Raw genomic sequence first — 20,731 nt, forward strand, 5'->3', positions numbered from 1 at the left:
TGTAGTGGTGACAGCAGTTTCTTTCTTTTCTCCCCCAGTCCATCCCTTCTCTCTCTCACCCCAAACACACCGCTTGGTCCTCTTATATCCAAGCCTTCTTTACTCTGTCCTAACCATGGACTTCATGGAATGCCAGATGAGCCACAAAGCCAAGGTGTAACAATGCTGTAGCAAACCCCAAAGTTATGGTGCCCTCAAAGTCAGCATTTGACCATTTTCAATTACAGACATTACAGTTTACCACATCACCACCTTCTCCTTTCCAGTCCTTATTAGCACTGGCTATCAAGCTGACCACAATACACCACTAAGGCAGCTACTCAGTACAGTTTATGTCACTACTCAACAACTGATCCCTACCTTGTATGCAGTGACCATCCCACCCATTAGAGTAATGAGATCTTTGTGCAGTTTGTGGTCAGAAAGACCTTAGTCACATTTCACACATGACTCTCTGGACAGTAAATAAATATAGAATTCTATCAGAAAGAGTAAACTATTCCTTGATAAGTAAGATACAAGCATTTCGCTAGGAATAGATATTTTTCTATTAAAATCCTAAAACACATCTTGTCCTATCAAGTATTCTGTCAAATACCATTTTGGTACTCCTGTCAGCTTGTTAGGTATCATTTATTGCCCTAGCAAATTTGTTAGCAATTTCAGTGTAAAAATCTTCCGTAGATATAAAAAAGCAATCGTTTCTTTTAACTCTACAAAGATCTGCCTCATAAACTAAAAGTTGATCTACACTGAGTTCCAAGAAAGTCCACATTCAAGTAAACCCACTTATAAGAACATACATTCCTAGTCAGATGAATGTGCAACTAAGTGCACGCCCTTCAATGCACATCTCCCATACGGCAAAAACATAATTGCTCTAATGATCTTTGACTTTTCTTTGATATTACTAAGAACCACATCTTAAGAATAAAGAGGAAGTCCTGTATTTGTTAATTTTTTTTAACTAGACGTATAAAACTGATTTTTCATCTAACATGTCCAAATAATTTTTGCTCTATTTATTACTAGGGGAGAATCAACTTGCATCTTGCCTGGTTTTACCTACAGAGCTCTGGCATGGACATGACATCTTTGGTATGAATTCTACTATTTAACTAAATTTAAAAAAATTATTAACCCTAATCTTTAACATATATTTCTGTTTCCTAAAGTATTAAATAAACACTAAAATTAAAGGTGCAATTCATTTTGTGATTAAGATGTCTACCATTCAGGTGTCAAAATCCACATTATGGTCTGTGAAGGCCTGATCAACACAATTCCCTAAGGAGAGGTTCATCTCTCAGTGTATATTCAAGTAGTACAACTGAAAGTACTGAAATTTAAAGAAAACCCAAATAAATTAATGCCTTACCATTATCCTCTCACTGTGCATAATTTTAAAATTAATATCTAAAAGTAAAAGATGCTTTTTCCATTTCCATTTAGTAAGCAAATGCGAATATTTATATAGCAGACAAATGTATATCCACAGAAATTAGATGGTGCCTTCATCAAGGTCCTTTTCACAGGACATACATCTGCACCTTGAGATATATCACTGAGTTCCAGGATATTTAACTGACAAAATTTGGAGAAATTTAATGAATGGATGAAAGACAGTGTATTTAAAGGCTGGTATTTGCAGTATCATTTGTATGGTCAAACAAACAGTATACGATTTTTTTTTTAAACTGCATTTAAAAAAAAGCAAAGCAAAACCATGAACCATTCCAAACTTGCCTGACACACGATCAAGAACCTCTGCTAGAGTTGTTGAGACAGGCAAGTGAAGAGTACGAAATTTGTGTCCAGCTCCGTACATTGGATGTTGAATTACATGACTAGTTGCATTAATTCTACCTTTGTACAGCTGAAAGGGAAAAACAGTCAACATTTAACATGACTTCAACACTGAGAATTAAATTAAACCACTAAGTTCTTAAAAAGTCACGTCAGCTAATAAAGCTAAATTCTTAGTGTGCTAATAAAGAAAACAGACATATCCTTCACCTTTGGAGGCATACAGTAAAAATGTCTTAAATTAGGACAAGTTTAATTTTTTAACTCAAAATAATTTGTTTTGAAAGCCTACAATATTTTTAGGATCAGAAACAGTATGATACCATCTTCACTTTAAAAAACCCAATTATTTTAGATAGCTGTAATATGAGAGAAAAATTGAGTGCCTGAGACTTGCAATTATTCAGGAAAAGAAAACTTAACTCTGAAACTAAATATAGAAAAATAACAATATACTTTGAGTAGAGAAAGATGATGTTTCTGTATTACTCTGACTTGAGGAGGAAGTTTATTCTAGACTTAATATCTACTTTTTGTTATTATGACAGGTAACTAAGTCACTATTAGTTAAAACATTTCAAATATTTTACTGTAATGTATTTTAGGCAGCCCTGAAGACCTGTTTATTAATGTGCACTTATACAACCAATTTACTGTAGTGAATGCAATAAAAAAAATCAGTATTTGCCGACAATCAGAACTGAGCTTCTGAAATACAGTTTTGGTAAGAACTTTCAAGATAAAAATGAGGAACCAATCTTTAAAAAGTTTTGTTGTTGGATATTCTAGAAGTATATACTGTACATCCACATTATTTTTAAGGATTGTCTTTGGATGCTATAGTAGGAATTATCTCAGTAAGAACAGACTTTCACAGCATTTTTAATAGAAGAAACTGAACTATGACAACTTCAAGACATTTTTTCTGCTTTTACATATCTACTAACAGCTTTCTGTAAAAATCTGTTGTATGTAAAACAATTAACAGAAAATTGATGTTACCTTCACATTATCAATGGATCTGTTAACAACTACTCAGCCAAGTTAAAACAAAACTTTTTGATGTTTGTGCTAAAACTGTATTTGTGCCTCCTTTTCCATTTTATATTATCTGATCCAGTTTCCCTCATATATCTCCTGGAGTACTTTACTTCTGAGATGCAGAAACCAAAGCAGTAAATATTTTTTTCTGGATGGCAGTATCAGATCTTTTAAAAAAACTTGTGGTTTCACCCTATTTTTTTAGTCACAGCCTTCAATGGAGAGCACTTCAGACATCAATTGTAATTCTGTTCCAGTGAAGCACGTGGAAGCATAAAGCATACTTTATAAATTAATTCACGTATTTGTCACTCAGTTTATTCATGGCATTTTGGCTAACTGCTGAAGGATCTCTGCCAATTTTGACTATGACCGATCCTTCATGAAACTGCTAAGGACTACTGGACAGATACTGTATCTATATTTGCTGCTGGTGTGTAAGACTGCTACTAAAAATCCTTCTGTAAGAGAAATTTCAGTTGTCAGATCTTTCAGAAGCAGTGCAATTCCTACAAATATTGTGTGTTATCTTAACACAGTGCCTTGAATTTTCTTCTAAAATGCTGTTAGAATTCAACAGCACTTTCCTTTCCAAAATTCCATAATATGTACAGCAGAAAAAAGCTGCTGTCTAACATTTCAAAGTTGAATATACTCAGACTTAAGATTTAGAGGCTAAATTTATTCCACGTTTGCTGTACGGTATCAAAAATTCTTACTGGACAAGGCGACTGAAGAAACAAAGTCACTTTCTCATCCTCTAGCATCAGCTGCAAAAAAAGCCGCCTAATAAATCCTGAAATATTTCCAGACGTTGGCAGGTTGCCACGCTGAGGAGAGGACTGGAACAATTCACAGAGAACCTGAGAATGCAAAATGATATCAGATTTAAAATATTTCTATATTTAAGTCTCTAAAATATAGCTCTACACAGCCATAGGAGGCAGTGCCTGAGATCCACTTCCAGTTATCACACAAACCAGCTCAGAAATGAGCACCACTGCAGAAAATACCTGCAGCAAATAAGGCCCTTAATTAAAAACACTGACAACAGCATCAAAGTAATTGTAAAGATGTGGATTTCTCTGAAAGATAAAAAACTGAAAATAAAGTAGTTATAAAAACACCTTCTGAATCCCTAAAACAAACAATTCCCACGGCATAATGCAGTATTACTCCCAGCCATTAACAGAGAACTGACTCAATTTTTTACTCTACTTCTTCCTAGGGCATCATCATTCTTAATGCTGAAAAGCCTTTTTTTCATTATACTTGTATTCAGCTAGGTCTGCAAGGTTAATAAATGTGAGGAAGATAGCTGAATCTGCTCTAGAATGCCAAATGCAGAGCCATATTCTGCAATACGCTGTATTTCCTCGGACACAGGTTGCACAAGCAAACTTCCCAGGAAATCTCCTTAGGTTACTAAGGGTAAATATGTGTATGAAGCTTGATGTTCAAATTTCATTTCACAAACATTTAGCCCAAACCAATTAAACAGCCTTTTGGAGTTTGGTCTAAAGTTTATTCCTCTAAACCAAGAGGAATACAAATCTATACACAGGACTGGACAGCCATGCCAAAACATTTTTATACGTTTCAGACTCAGACCAACAAGTTAACAATTTTAATACAAAATCTTTCCATTCAGAGACAGCTTACAAAAACCCAAGTTATTACAAAGAAAGGTAAAAACCAGAAAATTTTCGAAGTTAGTTGTAGCTATTAATAAATTAAAACATTATTATTTTTCTCTCTCACCTGTGCCATAAGTCTCTGGTTATTAGGATGGCAAGAGATGCACTGCAGGAAGAACGCAACGGTTGCATTTTCAATTGCTGTCCGCTGCTGAGTGGTCAGTCCTGTGGTTACAGTTGAAGAAAGCAAGCTGGATCTTGCACTGGCCTGTTGTGCTGTCATATTGTGTCCTCCAGAGGTAGCACCAGAATGGCACAACAGGAATAAAAGTGCTGTCCACAATGGATTGACTTCAGAGCCACCTAACCAATCCTTCATCATGTGGCTGTTGCCAACTTCTGTCAGAAACCTGAGAACAGGAGCAACCAGGTCTGCCGTGATGGGCATTTTATTAAAGTGCTGTGGAAGATGATGCCTCCTGAGCCTGTCCTGGGTGACATCCATTGATTGTGCAGTGCAGTCGGAGCTAGAAGTATGGTTAAAGCAAAAACTAGCAAGACTTCTTACAAGCAGTGAAGGCAAACCTGAGTCCAGTAACTGCTTGATAGCTTCAGGAGACTGAGATGAGGCAGCAAGAGTAGCCAGGTGAGACTCTGTTAGTGCAAGAGGGGCTTGTGCGTTTTTAGAGTCATCTGTCAAAGATGAACTAAGGTCCTGCTTTTTGCTGTCATCGGTCATAGACAGTCTATGTTGACACTGCATTGGAGGAGGAGTGATACCCATCCATCCCATGAGTAAGGAAAAATAATTTGGGTGGATGTGGCACATGGAACAAAGCAAACTATCGACAGCTTTCTTCAAAACCATGTTGCAGGGAAGAGACATGGACCAGTTAAACAGTGACCTGTAGAAGACAGGAAATCATATCAACACCTAGTTTGCCACTCGTTTTCCCCTTTTTTATCATTGGTTCATACAACATTTTTGCACATTTATGATTTACTATTGTAGAAGCTGCTGTAAAACACTCCGTGCTGAACTCAAAAGCTTCTTTTGGATCAGAGTATCAGCAGGATGCTGATTACCCAAAAGGCATTTCTCAATTGTATGCTTAAATTTCTTTCGCCACACTATTTTAAATAGATATAAACCAACTTTTCTGGCATGCTGCAGACAAAAACCAGATTTCACTCTTTTGACAGTTGTCATACATCGTTTTTAACCAACTGCAACCTCTTTGTGCTGTCAATTCTCCAAGCTGCAGCTATTAGGGTCACACACGTGCGTACATAGGCTCCTTCACATGAAGGTCTCAATTCTTTTTAAGAACTAGAAGTATTTTAACATGTTTCAAAATTTTTTAAAATCTCCCTTATTAGGCATCTTCCTGAAGATGCTGCAAAATAAATGAAAGCAGCAATGATTTTGTTGGTTGAACAACACTACCCTTGCTGTCCTTACTTGACCTAAACTTAGGACACAAGTTAAGAACAGAATTATTCCTCAGCGATTCTAAAATCCCACCTACCTTTGGCCTCACATCCAAGTACTATCTGTCTGAATGCTAATCCAAGGCATATGAGTGCAGAAGCTAATTTAACTCCTGTTACTCAGCTTGAATTTCAGTAGGGGTACTTTTAAAGTAAAATGATCATTTCTTCACAGAGACTTGTTCAGAGTATGTGAAGTATTTTAAAAAAAAAGCTGGTTTTCCAAATTGCATTCACAGTACCTTTACACCACAGATGTTACATTATCTTAAAATTTACATACAGAGGTGAACATTCACTTCATGCCATTCAACACTAGGTTTTTAAATTAAGTTTGGACGTATCACCATATATTACATTTCCATTTGAAGATAAGGATTGTTTTTCCTTCTTTTGGATGGACCCTATGTTTAGTCTAAGGGCACTCTAGGAACTCAAGAACCTCTTTGGGTCTAACCAAAAGTTGGATTTATCACCAGTCAAGAGAATGGTTGATAAAACCCCTCCCCAACAGAAAACTCATCTCAATGACTAAATGATCTATAACTTCTGGAAAGACAGTCACAATTTCCAAAAGTCCACATACAATAAAGCTACACTAAAACTCTTCTCCAGCTGTATATTAACACAGTCCAACTGCCAAAATCTTCTGGATGAGTTCATGCTCTAGGAAAAATAAGTTTTTTTTCTAAATACATATTTAAAAATAACTCAGGATTAGCATCCATTGGCCAAAGCAAAAATACTGAAATGGAAAATGGGGATGATGGGAAAATATTTCCAAGAAAAAAGTGATTTATCACATGAAGGAGAAACTTGGAGTTATAGCTGGAATCCATTAATATTTCAAAAGTTACAATATCAAAGGAGATTATGGATACACATGGAAAGTTATTTTTAATAGAAAAATTATTTACCCATATAACTCTAGCATAAATGCTTTTATATTTATTAAAGAATATATTTTATAATTTGCTCCAGATGGTAGCTGATATGAGCTATAGCTTTATATCTGGCAGGAGGCAGGGGAACAGGGCTGTATTGTAACATGCATACTCAAACTAGGTACTTAAGTTTTATTAGTATTTCTATCATTTCTCCCTGTGATGAAAACAACTCACTGTCCTCCAAAAGACACTAACTCAGTTGTGAAACACACTTTTATATAAATCTAATTGGGCTGTGCATATTTGAAAGTCCATTTTTATTAGAGTTTTTCCTTTTCAAATGTTAAAATGTATCCTGAAAATGTATTTCTGTTAAAAGTGTACTGCTAAAAGGACTAATTGACCTGCAATTTAAAATCCTTAAACCAATTCCCAAGATGAACAAGCTCATTTTGAATTAAAAATTATCCTTATCACAGTATCACTGAAGTGTCTTTGGAAATTGTCTTGCTTGTAGTCATGTATCTAAAGACCATAATGTTGCACATATATAAGAGCTCCACATGCTTGTACCTGTAACCATAACTTATACACTTGCTGGAGTCTGAATGTTTGACTACACCTAAAGGAGACTGGTCATGGAAAAACATGAAGGTTTTCTAAAAGCAACAACAAAACCATGTGCAAAGATCTCTTCATTAACTGCATTTGTATTCAACAGTAAAAATAAAAGATGCTTGACTAATACTAGATACAGTAATTTAACAGCCATATTTCTATAAAACTCGAGAAACAAAGTTATATGGCTTCTCTTTTGTTTTGTTTAAACAGAAGACATAGTTAAGCAACATAAATTGCAAATATTAGATCATGTATTTCCATTTTGTGAGTCACTAAGAGTATACATTTGGTGTTTAGGGTAAACTTCTCTTTAGAATGCACCAAAAGGAAGCAAATTCATAGCTTAAGATTCACTCCAGATTTTGTGCCTTCATTTCTTTCAGATCAGACTGGCCAGAACAGAAGTGGAAACTCCAAGCAAACATCTCCCACTTCTCACCTCTCAGCTATCAGTTACAGATATTGGATACTGTGACAAATAAGACAATGCTTCTATAACAGCATCCTAATGAAGATCACTTAGAAGTAATGTGAAAATTATTGCAAACAATTTCAGCAAGAATAGTCCACTACAAGACCTCACAAACGAAACCATGAACCAGCTAACCTTTCACATATATGCAAGTATATATACGGATTTGCTGTTTCAATTTAGATTTTTGGGTCTTTAAACACAACTATACATGGAATATGTGAAAGGCAGCTTTGAGTTTAGAACTACAGAACTACCTGTTTGGATATCATTAGGTATCCACTCTATCAGTTAGCTCCAGGGATGTGACCTTCCACTACTATTTTAAAATCAATGCCCTTCAAGTTGTATTATGGCAGTGAACAGTTTAGTTACAAAAATCATGAGGTGCAAAACTTTGCTTTACTTACTCAAAGAGCTCCCTGTCCAGCAACGCTGGCAGATCGTATTCAACGAGCAACTCGTAACTGTGCCACAGAATCGCTGCCACGCAGTGCAAGTGGGAAGGAGACGGCATCAGAAGCCCATACTCTCTGGTTGAGTTATTGGGACAAATGTAGCTGACCCGGCCACTTTTTTTCATAGCTGCAACTCTTGCAGAATCACTGACCCATTTCAGCAATGCTTGAATTCTGTAAGACAAGATGATGTTGCACATTATAAAGGATCAAAGAAACACTCAGAATCCAATTAACTTGCTGGTTTATTGTAATCTAATTTACACGTTTATCTCTTCCTTGGAAGAAAAGTTCAAGAGTGAGCTCAATCCCTGTTTTCTCAAGACTTAGATCATGGCAAAAATTAATTAAAAAAATTTATCTTGGACAGCCAAATGTGAACCTTCTACAGAAAAAGAAAATATAGCAGGTATCTGAGTTCTGAGTATTTGAGAGGAAAGTCAGCTAAAAACCAAAGTTTTATCACATTTATAAGAGCAGAAAAAGAGGGACAGCATTCCCTGGAAAGGATGCAAAGAGCTAGGACAGAAAGCTTTTTCAGATTTCTGCACTTTCATGCTATCTCATAACAAACATTTCAAAAATGTTTGGTTTTATGAACTAATATCAAGCTTAGCAGATTACTATTTGTATATGCTTCCACATGACAACCCAAATAACATTACCTATCTTTTGTTCCAGGGTCTTGAGTTGTTCCAAGCTGATAAAGAATGTCTATTGTGGAGTCAGAAGAGAGACCATTTAATCTTCCAAACAGTAAAGGGCTATTCAGATCTTGCCGCATTCAAAAAAAAAAGGGGAGGGGAAATAATAGAAGTACTTACATATGTATTTTTTAAGTGTACTAATGACATTATTACAGAATTGCAATATTAACATTGAATTAAGTTTTGCCATTAACGTAAGGATGAAACTCTTATTCACACCACTGTCTCAAAACTGTGCATTTTGTATGTTCAATGTTCAGCCTTACTATGAAAGGAAAAGCCATTACAACGTTCATCAGATGAATGGAGGACTTAGAGGTTTACATAGCAGGGTTTTCTTCAACATATTCCAAAAAGACATGACTGATTCCAACAGAGCTGTCAAATCTCTTGCTTCACAGAAGCAAACACTTATTTCAAAATTAAAGCTTATTTAACTCCAATTTCCATAAATGGGATTAGATCTGAAGATCTTCACAGGTTATTTCCTATTCAACTTCATCCTCTGCCCCGACAGAAAGTACTCCCCTATCTAACAACAATCCAGCAAACCTGAGCAGTCTACACTGAAACACTAACTCATGGCAAAAGAAGACATGGAAGCCAATTTTAAAAAGTGTTTTCTGTCAGCAGCCTCAAAACAGGAAAAAAATTAATTTGCTTTCTTTCATTTAAAAGCTACAAAACAGCAAAGTGGTATGAAACCATAAATACAAATTCCCCAGTGCATTAACAGAATGGCTTCTGCAAAATTTCACTGTGGGACATAGAACATAGTTGTATCTTCATTATACACCTCCAGAAAAAAATATTTTCAGTGCTTAGTGTTACTCAGAATTCATACTGTCCTACAGACTACTGCTGCCCAAATACTGCATTGGTTTTCCTTGACAGTACTTGTGGCAGTACTCTTTATTTTAAAACATCTGGACACAATATCTAAAGCAAGAGACGTTTAGGATACACTGTACATCCTACTCCGTTTCTTCAAAACACTCACCTAATTATGAAAAACCAAACAACCCTGGTTGCACTGCTTTACTGTTGTAGGACTACCCACATACAAAGACTGTGATACTTAGAAGCCAATCAAAGCACAATGGCACGTTCTGTCAATCCAGATTCAGAATCAGAAAGCAACATGCAAATAAACTGTATTTGTACTTTTATACAAGCAATACTTTTAAGCAACAACTGAAAAGAAAAACACTGCACTCACCTGCAGGATCACTCCCTGATGCTGAGCAGTTTCTTAGAAGAATGTCAATCAATTTTAGGCCAATTCTGGTGGACTGAAGCCCAATTTTCACAAGCACAGCCTCAATGTTTGGAGAATGCATCCCACAGTAAGGGGACATTAGTAAAGCAGCACATGTCTGCAACAGATTAGCAGTGGGTGCTGCAGCACTAGCCATCATTCCTTCCAAATCACTTATGTGAGTGAGGCAGTGGTGCAATAATCTTAACCATCCAATACTGAAAAGGAAAACAGAAAAATGAGCTGATGTATTATTTTCTTATTACATTATTTTTCATCTGTAGCACAACTATCTGTATTAGATTATAGGGCAAGTACTGCAGAAAACTTCTGTGACATGATCAAACATCATCTGAGCGAAGCAAATGACTGAATTTCAGACCGCAATGTAATATGCAGCAGTAATGCTGTTGCAATCATTGTATTAAGATTGCAAGGAAGGCAGGGTGTGTGGGCAGGAAGAGTTAAGAGCCTACAACTTTTATTACTAAAGTTTCTCAAGATTTCTCGGTTCACATGTGTTTTCTTCCACTAGGGCCAACCTGCTGAGGGAGGGATGAAAGGGAAGGTGTTTATGCAGCGGAATGGGTGTAGGGTGGGCTTGGGTTTTATTGGTTGTTGGGTTTTTTTGGTTTTCTTTGTTGGGTTTTGTTTGCTTGTGTGTTGTGTTTTCTATGTCAAAAGGAGTGAAGGTGCAACAGTAGTTGGCATTAAAATTATACACCTGCACAACTTCCCTGACATTACAAACTTTCAGGATCATACACGTTTACAATAAACTACAGTGAACTTTAGGGAACCTCATTTAAATTGCATACAGAAAAAGCACAGAAATTAAAAACACGTTAGCTACTACATTTCCCTCATGTCTCTCATTCTTTGACAAAATCATTCAGAAGTCCTTCTAATAAAAAATCCTGAGAAGCAAACCGATTGTAATTGAATCAATTTGGAAACAAATCAGTTAGACTTTACTTATAAAATACACCACAATACTATTTAAACTAGCATCATGAACAAGATGGCAATCTAAGCTGTATGTGAAATAAATCGCATCTTTCACTGACAAGTTCTACACTAGCAGGTTAACTTGTTTCCACAGCTAACCTTTACCACAGTTTAAAAAAATGCAAACTTGCATATAGATCTTAAATTGAGCTTACAATTTTATTTTAGGAATCATTTGCTCCTAAATCAATTGGATTCATCAACTACAAGAGAGCAAGTTCTCTGTTATGCCTAAAAAAAATTTATGCAAGTTTATTGAATATATCTGTTGCATTACTATCATTATTTTATTGAGATACTTAAAAAATTAAGCTGAAAGCTACAATAAAACATTTCAGGAAATGAGGAACATACACTCATCTCCTTTCTTTAGATACTGATTATTCTTGTGTCACTTTATTATAACCTTTTCTGAAGTAAAATTATAGTATAAGTTGGCTATAATAATTTTCTTCACTGCTATTCAGGAGCAAAAACCAACTTTAGTTTTACAGTTTTTATTAAATATACACTGCAAATATTAATGTTCTCTAAATTTACTTATGCTCTCAAAATTTTTCCCTGCAAAAGAAAAGTTCTTAAAACTTTCCCATGCTCTCTTTAAATTTATAAACATCAAGGTTCAAAGATAAAATATTTAAAATTAATGAGTTTTTACAATTTAGTAAGCTAAATTTAAGAACAGAAAATCTCAAAAATCCATCTGGTAAATTAAATTTGAAGTTGGAAAACTTTGACACTTTTAAAAAAATCCTTACGCGTTCATTTGTTTTTATTTTTAAAGAGTGAGAAACTCAACATGTCACCTAACCAAATGAAAGTGTTTGAAAAGAAATCTTGCTGACATGCCAGAATCATAACAACATTCAGCTCCTATTTTTGAAATGTTTGCAAACAGCAATATTAGATATGACTTCCAGAAAACATTCCATTATTCTATTTCTACTCCTGCTCCAATACTTATGTAACTCCGTTGACTTCTATGAGGATAAGAAGTATTTTGGCACTCCATTTTTCTTGACAACTGCCTACCCATTAAAAACACAAAATGCAACTCTAAATGCTTTCCTGTGCTTTGTATTCTCTCACCATTGCAGATATGAAGCACTCCCTTTAGATATGCAGACTAAGCATTCTACTAAAGAAGTGAGAAGTACTGCTTATATTTCCCTTCATATTGGGGGGAAAAAAAAAAAAAGGAAGCGTTTGCTACTGAAAGATCTGACTCAGAGAAGAAAACCCCATTAAAAAAACCCCAAACCAGGAACTGGCACAAACTGTCCCCTGACACCAGAGCCTTACCTCGTTTTAGAGACCTGATCCTCAGAGGGAAGGAAGGGATTATTGACGGTGGCAGAGGAGGTGTTTCCAAAGGCTGTGAGGCCTAACAGTTTGATCTGAGAGAGGCCCAGGGTACTGGCATCCCGAGGACGATGGAGACGAAGGCAGACAGCTGAGGCAACTTCAGCTTTTACCAGCTGGATTTTTATATAGGTGAGACCACTCGTGATAACAGGAGTTGACAGAGGTAACATATTGACACCATCTGCGCTTATTTCAACAGATACTGATGAAGGGCAAGCTACAGAGCAAGATAAGAAGGTTTAACACTATTTTAAAGTCTCTATTAGTTTGTCTTCAACAGCAGTACATGTTCAACACTTAAAATTCAGAGAACAAAATGACTGAAATGATCTCAGGCAGACACTACTACAGAACTGCAGCTGAAGGACTTGACCTGGGCGATGGTACATGTTAAAATGCACAAGCATTTTGATACATGGTATATACAGTTTATCTCAAAGATTTCAAATGAAGGAAAGTCCTGTCACTGCAAACAGTTTCCTTATCAGGGCTACAACAATAAGAGCTGCAAATATCATGCTTTTTCCCAACTACCATAGAAAAGCATTTTGCCTGAAGATGCTTGACCAATATCACTTTCTCACTGGGCAAAGTTTTTTGACATGCTTAACATGAACGCCACATAACACCTACTACACTAGAAACCAAGCAGAGGCAGGGCCTTCCATTCTCAAGGAAAGCAGAATTTGCAAGCTTTTCAAACTTATTTTACAGGCATTACTCAAACAACCTCTCAGCTTTAGTTCATCTGATTATACTCTTTGCATTGTTTCCAAATCCCAACCTTCAAATTTTTGAACTGGCATCAACATCAGTGAATCTACTTACTTGCCAGAGAGGCCAGGTGAGGCTGGATGTGGATCTCCTTGAGCAGCACAGCTGCAGGAAGGTGAATCGTGAGGTCACACCAAGCTTCCTCAGGTAAAAATATGTATGACCATGCAGCAGAGCGAGCCCGTCTGTGGGGAGGAGTAGCCTGCAACAGCACTTCAGCAGGCTGGGCAGTGGGACTGCTTGAGGTGATTGAACCTTCAGAAACAGCACCATTAACACTGATTATTAATGTTTATTAATAAAACCTGGATTAATTTACAACCTGAACTGTGGAAAACACCTTTTTTTTTTCTGTCTCCTCTCTTTTGCTTTATCGATAATATCCCATGTGTAATGCCCACTGCTGAGTTATTTTTCTTTTACTTGAGACTGTTTTGAATAGGCAGTTTACACATCCACATGCATATGTATGCCCTTGAAATTTGCTAGGGGACACTTGCTACCAAAACTCTAAAGCTTACTCTCAAGAGTACATGAAAAAACAAACCAAACAGAAAGGTGCAGCTTGAACAGTATGCTTAGAACTTGAACTCAGTTAATTCAGTTTACATCCTTTAAAGGTTTAAATACTAAAATAACATAAATGACTTTATAAGCAACTTCTGCAACCCTTTTTCTTTAACAAGGTTTCACATGAAAACCGTTTTCTAAAAAAGACACCAGAATCAGAAAAAACCTGACCACAGCAGTTGCTTCTTTTTCCACTCCTAGCATAAGGTAATAACGAAGAAGGAAGATCTAGGCTGTCTTCTTTAGCAAGTTATAGGGTATAACAAGAGCAGATTTGAGCTGGTCCAAACTACAGGTACTTGTGGTGTTTTACTTTAAAGCAGCTATAGCCTGACCCCACAACTAAATGCCTAGCAGCAGCTGGATATTAATTCCTGAACACATTTTAATAAACTTTCCTCCCAAATGAATTAAGCTCATCTCAGATAATAACCACATGATGAGAATCAGAATGTACCACAGAGACTACTAAATGATGGGAATCTGAATGTACTAAGTGAGGGTAAACAGAAGGTTAATTTCAAAAGCACACTCCTGACTGAAAGTTAAATACTAAGAGAGATGCACTCATGGCAGAACATCAAGAATTGCAGCACTGTGTAAGCTGGGAGATAAGGTAGGAAGGAACCTACCACCACACATGCTTAGGATTTTTACTATTTAAAGTAATAAAAGAGCCAACATTTGCAGGATTCCTAAATTTACCTTTTAGAAATTTGTGAAGAGCAAAGTAGATTCCAGTGGCTCCTATTCTGCCCCTACTCTACCAAATAAACCTCTTCTTACTGTCTTTTGTAATGCCATTATTTTTGACACTCTTAAATTTGAATTGCAGGACTGAATGGATTCCTCTCTCATCCAAAAATCTCTCCAGAAATTTTAAAATTAATCCTTTCTTTTTCCCCGCTCATCACTGAGACAAACTGTATGAATACATTCAAGGACTACAGTAGGCTAGTGGGCAGCAAAAGAAAAGAAAGACACCAGAATTGCAAAGGAAAGCCTTTGTAAGGCATTACAGTACCACTACCTCTTAAAACACATTTTAGTTAACTGGCAGCCATTGTATTGATATCAAAACAGCATTGGAATTCTAACAAATGCTCATGCAGGCAACATGAGAGCAGCCAGAAGTAGATATGAGTGCACCATCACTAATATCAGCCTTATGCTCCAGCTTCTTCAGCTCTGCTTCACATAGTTCAGGCTCATTCTCCATCATTCCACCACACTATGCTTCTGTATTAGCTCCATCAAAATTGATATGACTTAAGAGAAGTTAGTGAGTCTTAGCGTGTGTAAGGCAGATGGTGGGCTGGAACCATGCATCCCCTGACCTAGGGGAGGAGAAAGGGGCTCACCTTGATGCATGACTTTACCAGATCACTTCCCTTCCTTCTCTGCTCTGTCCACATGATATCTTATTACTTGTGGTGGAGGGGACTAACCTCATCCCTCAACATTACCTTGAAACACCATCAATCCCTCTCATTAGAAGACTTAGTAGTATTGGAACATTCAACACTATTGTAATACTTTTTGCTAAGAACTTGATACACATTCAAATGACCAGCAGACATTTATCTAAGAGAAAGAAGCATTACTCACCCAAAGGTGCAAAATTGTGAATTCCTTCTGCATTATCAGGCTCAGAAGCGAGCACTCGGGCTTTCAAACTGCTATCTGTTGCTTTGGTGGGACCAGAATCCAGGAATTTCATAATAGTTGAAACCATGCTTCTTGCTGTGTTAACAATAGCTCTTGTGCTTGTTACCATGTTGTTACAGATAAGTTGAACACCCCCTGTGCATAATGTGGGCAGAGAGAAAAAATACTCCTCAGAAGCACACAAGAGATTCCACACAAGCAAAGGCCTGTTTAGTAAATTGGCCCCTGTAGACACATATATGTATTCCCTAAGTGCCAAAAAAATCTAAACCAAACCCTTTATTTATGTGGCTAAAGAAAATACATTCTTACCCATATCGTGGAAAGCCTTCAGAGCCTCACTTGTATCCAACACGCGTAAAATGAACCAGAGCAGTGGCTCAGATAACTGACACGTGGCAAGAGAACCCTAGCAGAAAAACAATTAAGAAATACACAATTTCATACAAAATCAGTACAGTAGAAATTCACCTAACAGCTCGCAGCCTCCCCATTTAGTAGGAAAAACTACCAGAGAGGAAATGCCACCACAGTTGCCACCATACAGCAATACCATGTTCCACATGGTTCAGTTCTTTACATAAGAGAAGTGTTTGGGGTATGGACAAGCTCAAACCCACAGGGTGAGCAGCTTAAGGGAAATAAGAGTACTGAGCATTAAAATACCCGCAATAAATGTGCTTCTCACTTGCATATAATAAATTATCTCATCGCTCTTCAAGCCTTTAGCCAGGAATGCTTACACGAATGTGAAAATGTCCATACAGAAACTCTCCCTCTACCATGGGCAACAGAACAGCTTCCTAACCTCAGTACCCAAATGAAGTAAGGTCATAAAGATGTTAACATTTCTTTTACATAAAACTAGGTGAGTTTTCTGACCTAATTACTGATTACAGAATCAACTACCTTGAAAGACAGCAAGCCTAAGGGAACTTACCTGCCTTCCCATGTACCCACAGGCCATGTAGGTAAGAATAGGCTGAAGCATCACTTGAACTGTCGTTGCTTTCTTACTAAGTGTTGTCAGGATAGTGAACAACCCATCTCCAACTGATATTGCATCTAAGCCACCATGAAAGTTCTCATGTTTAGTGAGATGTAAGCCACTTGCACCTTAATGAAAACAGACAGTTCAAAGGTCGCAAACTGAGACCTAACAAACCATTAACAGCACATAAGAGATTTCAAGAATATTCAAATGTTCACATGACTTTTACAAAGTACAAATGGACCAGTTTTCAGGATCACATGAATTACAATTAGTGTTCCCAGATATGTATAAATACGAAGACTTGACCCAGGAAGTCAGGAAATTTAAATCAAATTAGACCATAAAAAAGAGTGCAATTAGTGAAGGAAACAGGGTAACTACAAGGATTGGAATCACTCCTAGCTAGACAATCTCCATAGTTCCTTTAACATTAAGCATTCTGAGATTCAGCAAATTCAAATGCCAAACACATTGCTGTTTGGTTTCAAATTACTGCCTTCCACGTCACGTTAGGATTTTTTTTTCAAGCATCTGTTCCCCTTTACCTTCTTTTCTCTTCTTTCCTGCCATCTCTGTGACACATTCTTTCCCATCTACACCCGGCTTATGAGTTTGCAGAAGTTTTAGATGTTTTACCACCCAAAAGACCTTCCATCTTACTCAAAAAATACCTACCAATAATCATTGCCATAGCACTGCTGTTACACTGGCCAAGTGCAGACAAAATCTGGCTCATAATTTGTTGGTTGGCTAACACCAAGTCTGCCACGTATGCAGTTGATCCTTGAGTATTAGGGTTGCTTCCATTGCCATCTTTGCCTCCTGAAACCTTTTCCTCATCAGACACACTGTCTGTAGTACTGCTTGCTACTGGAACACGGGCACTGTATTCTCGGTTACTGGAAAGTGGCAGCTGAACTAAAATGTTTATCAGCTTTAATAAATCAAACATGAGTTGATCCCTTGTCATTTCTCCACAAACTGCTTTGGCATCACCTGGACGGATAATATTGGCAAAAAGCCCTCCAAAACATGCTCGAGCACCCACAGAGCTGTCTGAGCCACTGCGAGACATTACTTTGTCCGAACACGTAATGTAATGATGCACAAGAAAGGTTATAGACTCGATTACTGCAGAAATAGTGCTAACTGATACAACTTCAAAATTCTGTTCCAGGGTGAATTCCAGGAGTTTCACTTGAGCATCCAATGGTCCCTGGCCTGTCTGGAAAGCACCCCTGAAAGAAAAAAAAAAAAGAAAAAAAGAAAAGAAAAAAGAGAGAGATTGCAAGTTAAACAGGTTTGGCTGTTTGAGTATGGCTTTTTCCTTGATTTTTAAGAATCAAAAAGCACACCAGATTTCCAATAAATAAAAATCTAGCTATTTTCAGAAATGCATGTTGCAGCAAAATCTAATCTTTCACCTGCATCAAGCTTTTGTAATTTTTTAATACACTGGTCATTAAACAGCCTGTAGAACCTGCTCATGCCACCACCTTCCTGATACCACTAAGGATTAAGAGGTTAGATTTGAAAAAGGCTAGGATTAATCTTTCTTTTTTTTTAATTCGGTTAATTTCGTAGGTAAAAACTTGGAAGAGTCTATATATAGACTGAATAGTCCTGTTCAGTTCTTGGTGAAAAGTTTCCTACATTTGCAAGAAAACCTCATGGGAAGCAGTCATACAATACTTTAATATCACGAGGATTATTTAGTTGGTAACAGGAAATCGTGATGGATTTTTTCTTCCCATAGGCCTTTTGTTTAGCCTATGCAACTCCCACCCAGAGATAAAAAGAAGAATGGTCAGGTTTCACCTATCTAAATAGTACTTATACATAAGACCATGAGAAGGTACTCAAAATATCACAGGCTGGTGCTTGTAGGTTGACTGCTTGAAGGATTTCTCTTCGGGATAAGTTTATTTTATCAATTGTTTTTACACATATAGTGGTGGACTACAAAAAATAACCTTTTGAATCAGTATCTAAAATAAAACTCGTACTGGTTACTGAATTTTCATATACTTCTCTGTATCTTTTCACCTTGATTAATCTTATCCTAACTTTTTTAAATTAAATAGAGAACAAAACAGTTTATAGAAACAGCCCTGAAGAAAATATTTGAAATTTAATTAATTCTAACAGTAAAATACTGCTTTTCTTCACAATTAATCTTATCATCAGACACGGTACAATTCAGTAATTACCTGTGTTCTTAGAAATAACCATCTAAATCCCTTTCTGGTACTTCGCTTCCATTTCATGGCATTTCAGTCTCACCCTAACACATTTCAAAAACTACCCTTTCAGTGGTCTAATTAGCTTATTTCAAACAAATGCTGGCATGCAGACACACACTCCAAGGTTCACTGTGAATCAATGGTTTTATTGTGTTATGACATGTCTCGTTGAAATCACTGATCATCAATATAACCTGGTAAACACCACTGCTATAATTTAAGTTACAAAGGTAAAATCTCTTAGAGAAGGCAGGAACCATTTTCTGTAAGATTACAGAATAGATAACACCAAAGTGCCACCTACTGGGAACCCAGAACTGAGGAAGCTCATCCCCAGTTATATGAAGCCTTTGTCTGGAGATGAGCAGAATGTCAATACCATAAAGAAATGCTTCCTAGTGTACTTCAGACTGAACAACTGCCTTATTTCCAGTGTACCACTGGATACAGAGTCTTGTGCCCATTGGCTTTGCCTTGAGGAAGCAGAACTGTGAAAGACAAGACATAAGCTCTTATCTCTCTCCTGGCCAGAGACACTTCTCTACACTAGTGGACATCAAGAGGCCCCAGGAGAGTGGGGCAGAGGATGTTTTCCACTGTCGTGTGGAGAGAAAAAAAGCCACCAACGGTAAAGCAATAAAATATATATATTGCATAAATAGAATTATACAATCTCATATTTCATCCTACCATGGAGAAAAGCTATCCCTACTATTTTCACAATCTATGAATAATTTCTGGAATCTTTCATTAACTCAGACTTCTCAGTATACTTTTTTTAATAGGTAAGCTCATCAACAGTGTCTTTACTTTAGGGAATTACTTCAACAAGTCTACATCCTAGGTTTAAATAAAATCAGTACAAAATTTTAGTGCTTCTGTTGACAGTCCCTCATACAGACAGCTGTGTGTGAATTCCAGATGCACTTTTCCATGTGCCAGGAGCAGCTCAGATCCTGCTGGTACTGCTGCAGCCACAGTGACGATTTCCACTGACACGTAACTTGACAGTATGACAAGGCATACACACATCTTAGTTGTGATTCACAATCACACAGATTTTAAAGAAAAGGAGGGTATGAAATAAAAAAACATGTAAGATTTACCTTTCTGTTGAAAGTATATGTATTAATTTCAATAAAAATTCACTGAACATCTGAGGACAAGTTGAAGAAAGGTGCACTTGCAATCGAGTCAGAAATTCTTGCATAGCTTGCGTTGCTGTTGGCCCAACCTAGAAGAAAAGGCATTTTAGGAAGTACTATATATAAATGAAATGTCCTCAAAAACATTAACATCTTCTAAGAATAGGAAATTATTGCACAGCTTACCTTGCTTTCTGAAAATTTTTACAGTATTTTTACAGAGCTAATCTATCCATTTATATTACTTGTTTTTCTATTACTAATCATGAGTCAAAAGCAAGAAATTCAGTTCTTTGTCTACAACGTGTTTTTCAGCTTGAGACTCTCTTTTCAGTAATGCAAACCATACTCCATACAGAATATATTTCTGTGCTAATCTGAATGTTTTTAACAAACTACATACTTATGTAAGTACTTTAATGACACTGTGCACTGTTAAAGTTCTGGAAATGACTATGTATTTTCTGAAAAATTGCTGGAAAAAAAACCCCTGGAACTACCAGGTGTTTTCTGTCTCCTAAACTGAGACTCCTGTCAAATACTACATACAATTAAGTTCACTTGGGCTTTTTTTTAAACACTATTC

General features: G+C 36.7%; 1 protein-coding gene across 5 annotated transcripts in view; it reads right to left on the reverse strand.

Annotated features, from left to right (window-relative positions):
* Positions 1-20,731, reverse strand: part of BIRC6 (baculoviral IAP repeat containing 6) — a 176,726-nt gene that overhangs the window by 75,106 nt on the left and 80,889 nt on the right. For 4 of the 5 annotated variants that reach the window (XM_048299366.1, XM_048299368.1, XM_048299369.1 and 1 more), the window contains 13 exons: positions 20,107-20,234; positions 17,433-17,995; positions 16,704-16,879; positions 16,076-16,172; positions 15,704-15,898; positions 13,580-13,780; positions 12,689-12,968; positions 10,340-10,596; positions 9,079-9,187; positions 8,366-8,587; positions 4,609-5,389; positions 3,567-3,710; positions 1,747-1,876 (listed from right to left, as the gene is read on the reverse strand). In XM_048299366.1, the coding sequence (XP_048155323.1) occupies positions 1,747-1,876; positions 3,567-3,710; positions 4,609-5,389; positions 8,366-8,587; positions 9,079-9,187; positions 10,340-10,596; positions 12,689-12,968; positions 13,580-13,780; positions 15,704-15,898; positions 16,076-16,172; positions 16,704-16,879; positions 17,433-17,995; positions 20,107-20,234 (3,283 nt within the window). The remainder of the gene's footprint in view (positions 1-1,746; positions 1,877-3,566; positions 3,711-4,608; positions 5,390-8,365; positions 8,588-9,078; positions 9,188-10,339; positions 10,597-12,688; positions 12,969-13,579; positions 13,781-15,703; positions 15,899-16,075; positions 16,173-16,703; positions 16,880-17,432; positions 17,996-20,106; positions 20,235-20,731) is intronic. The other variant, XM_048299367.1, reaches the window with a different exon arrangement.

The sequence above is a fragment of the Corvus hawaiiensis genome, chromosome 3 (assembly GCF_020740725.1).
Source record: "Corvus hawaiiensis isolate bCorHaw1 chromosome 3, bCorHaw1.pri.cur, whole genome shotgun sequence".
Lineage (NCBI taxonomy): Eukaryota > Metazoa > Chordata > Aves > Passeriformes > Corvidae > Corvus > Corvus hawaiiensis.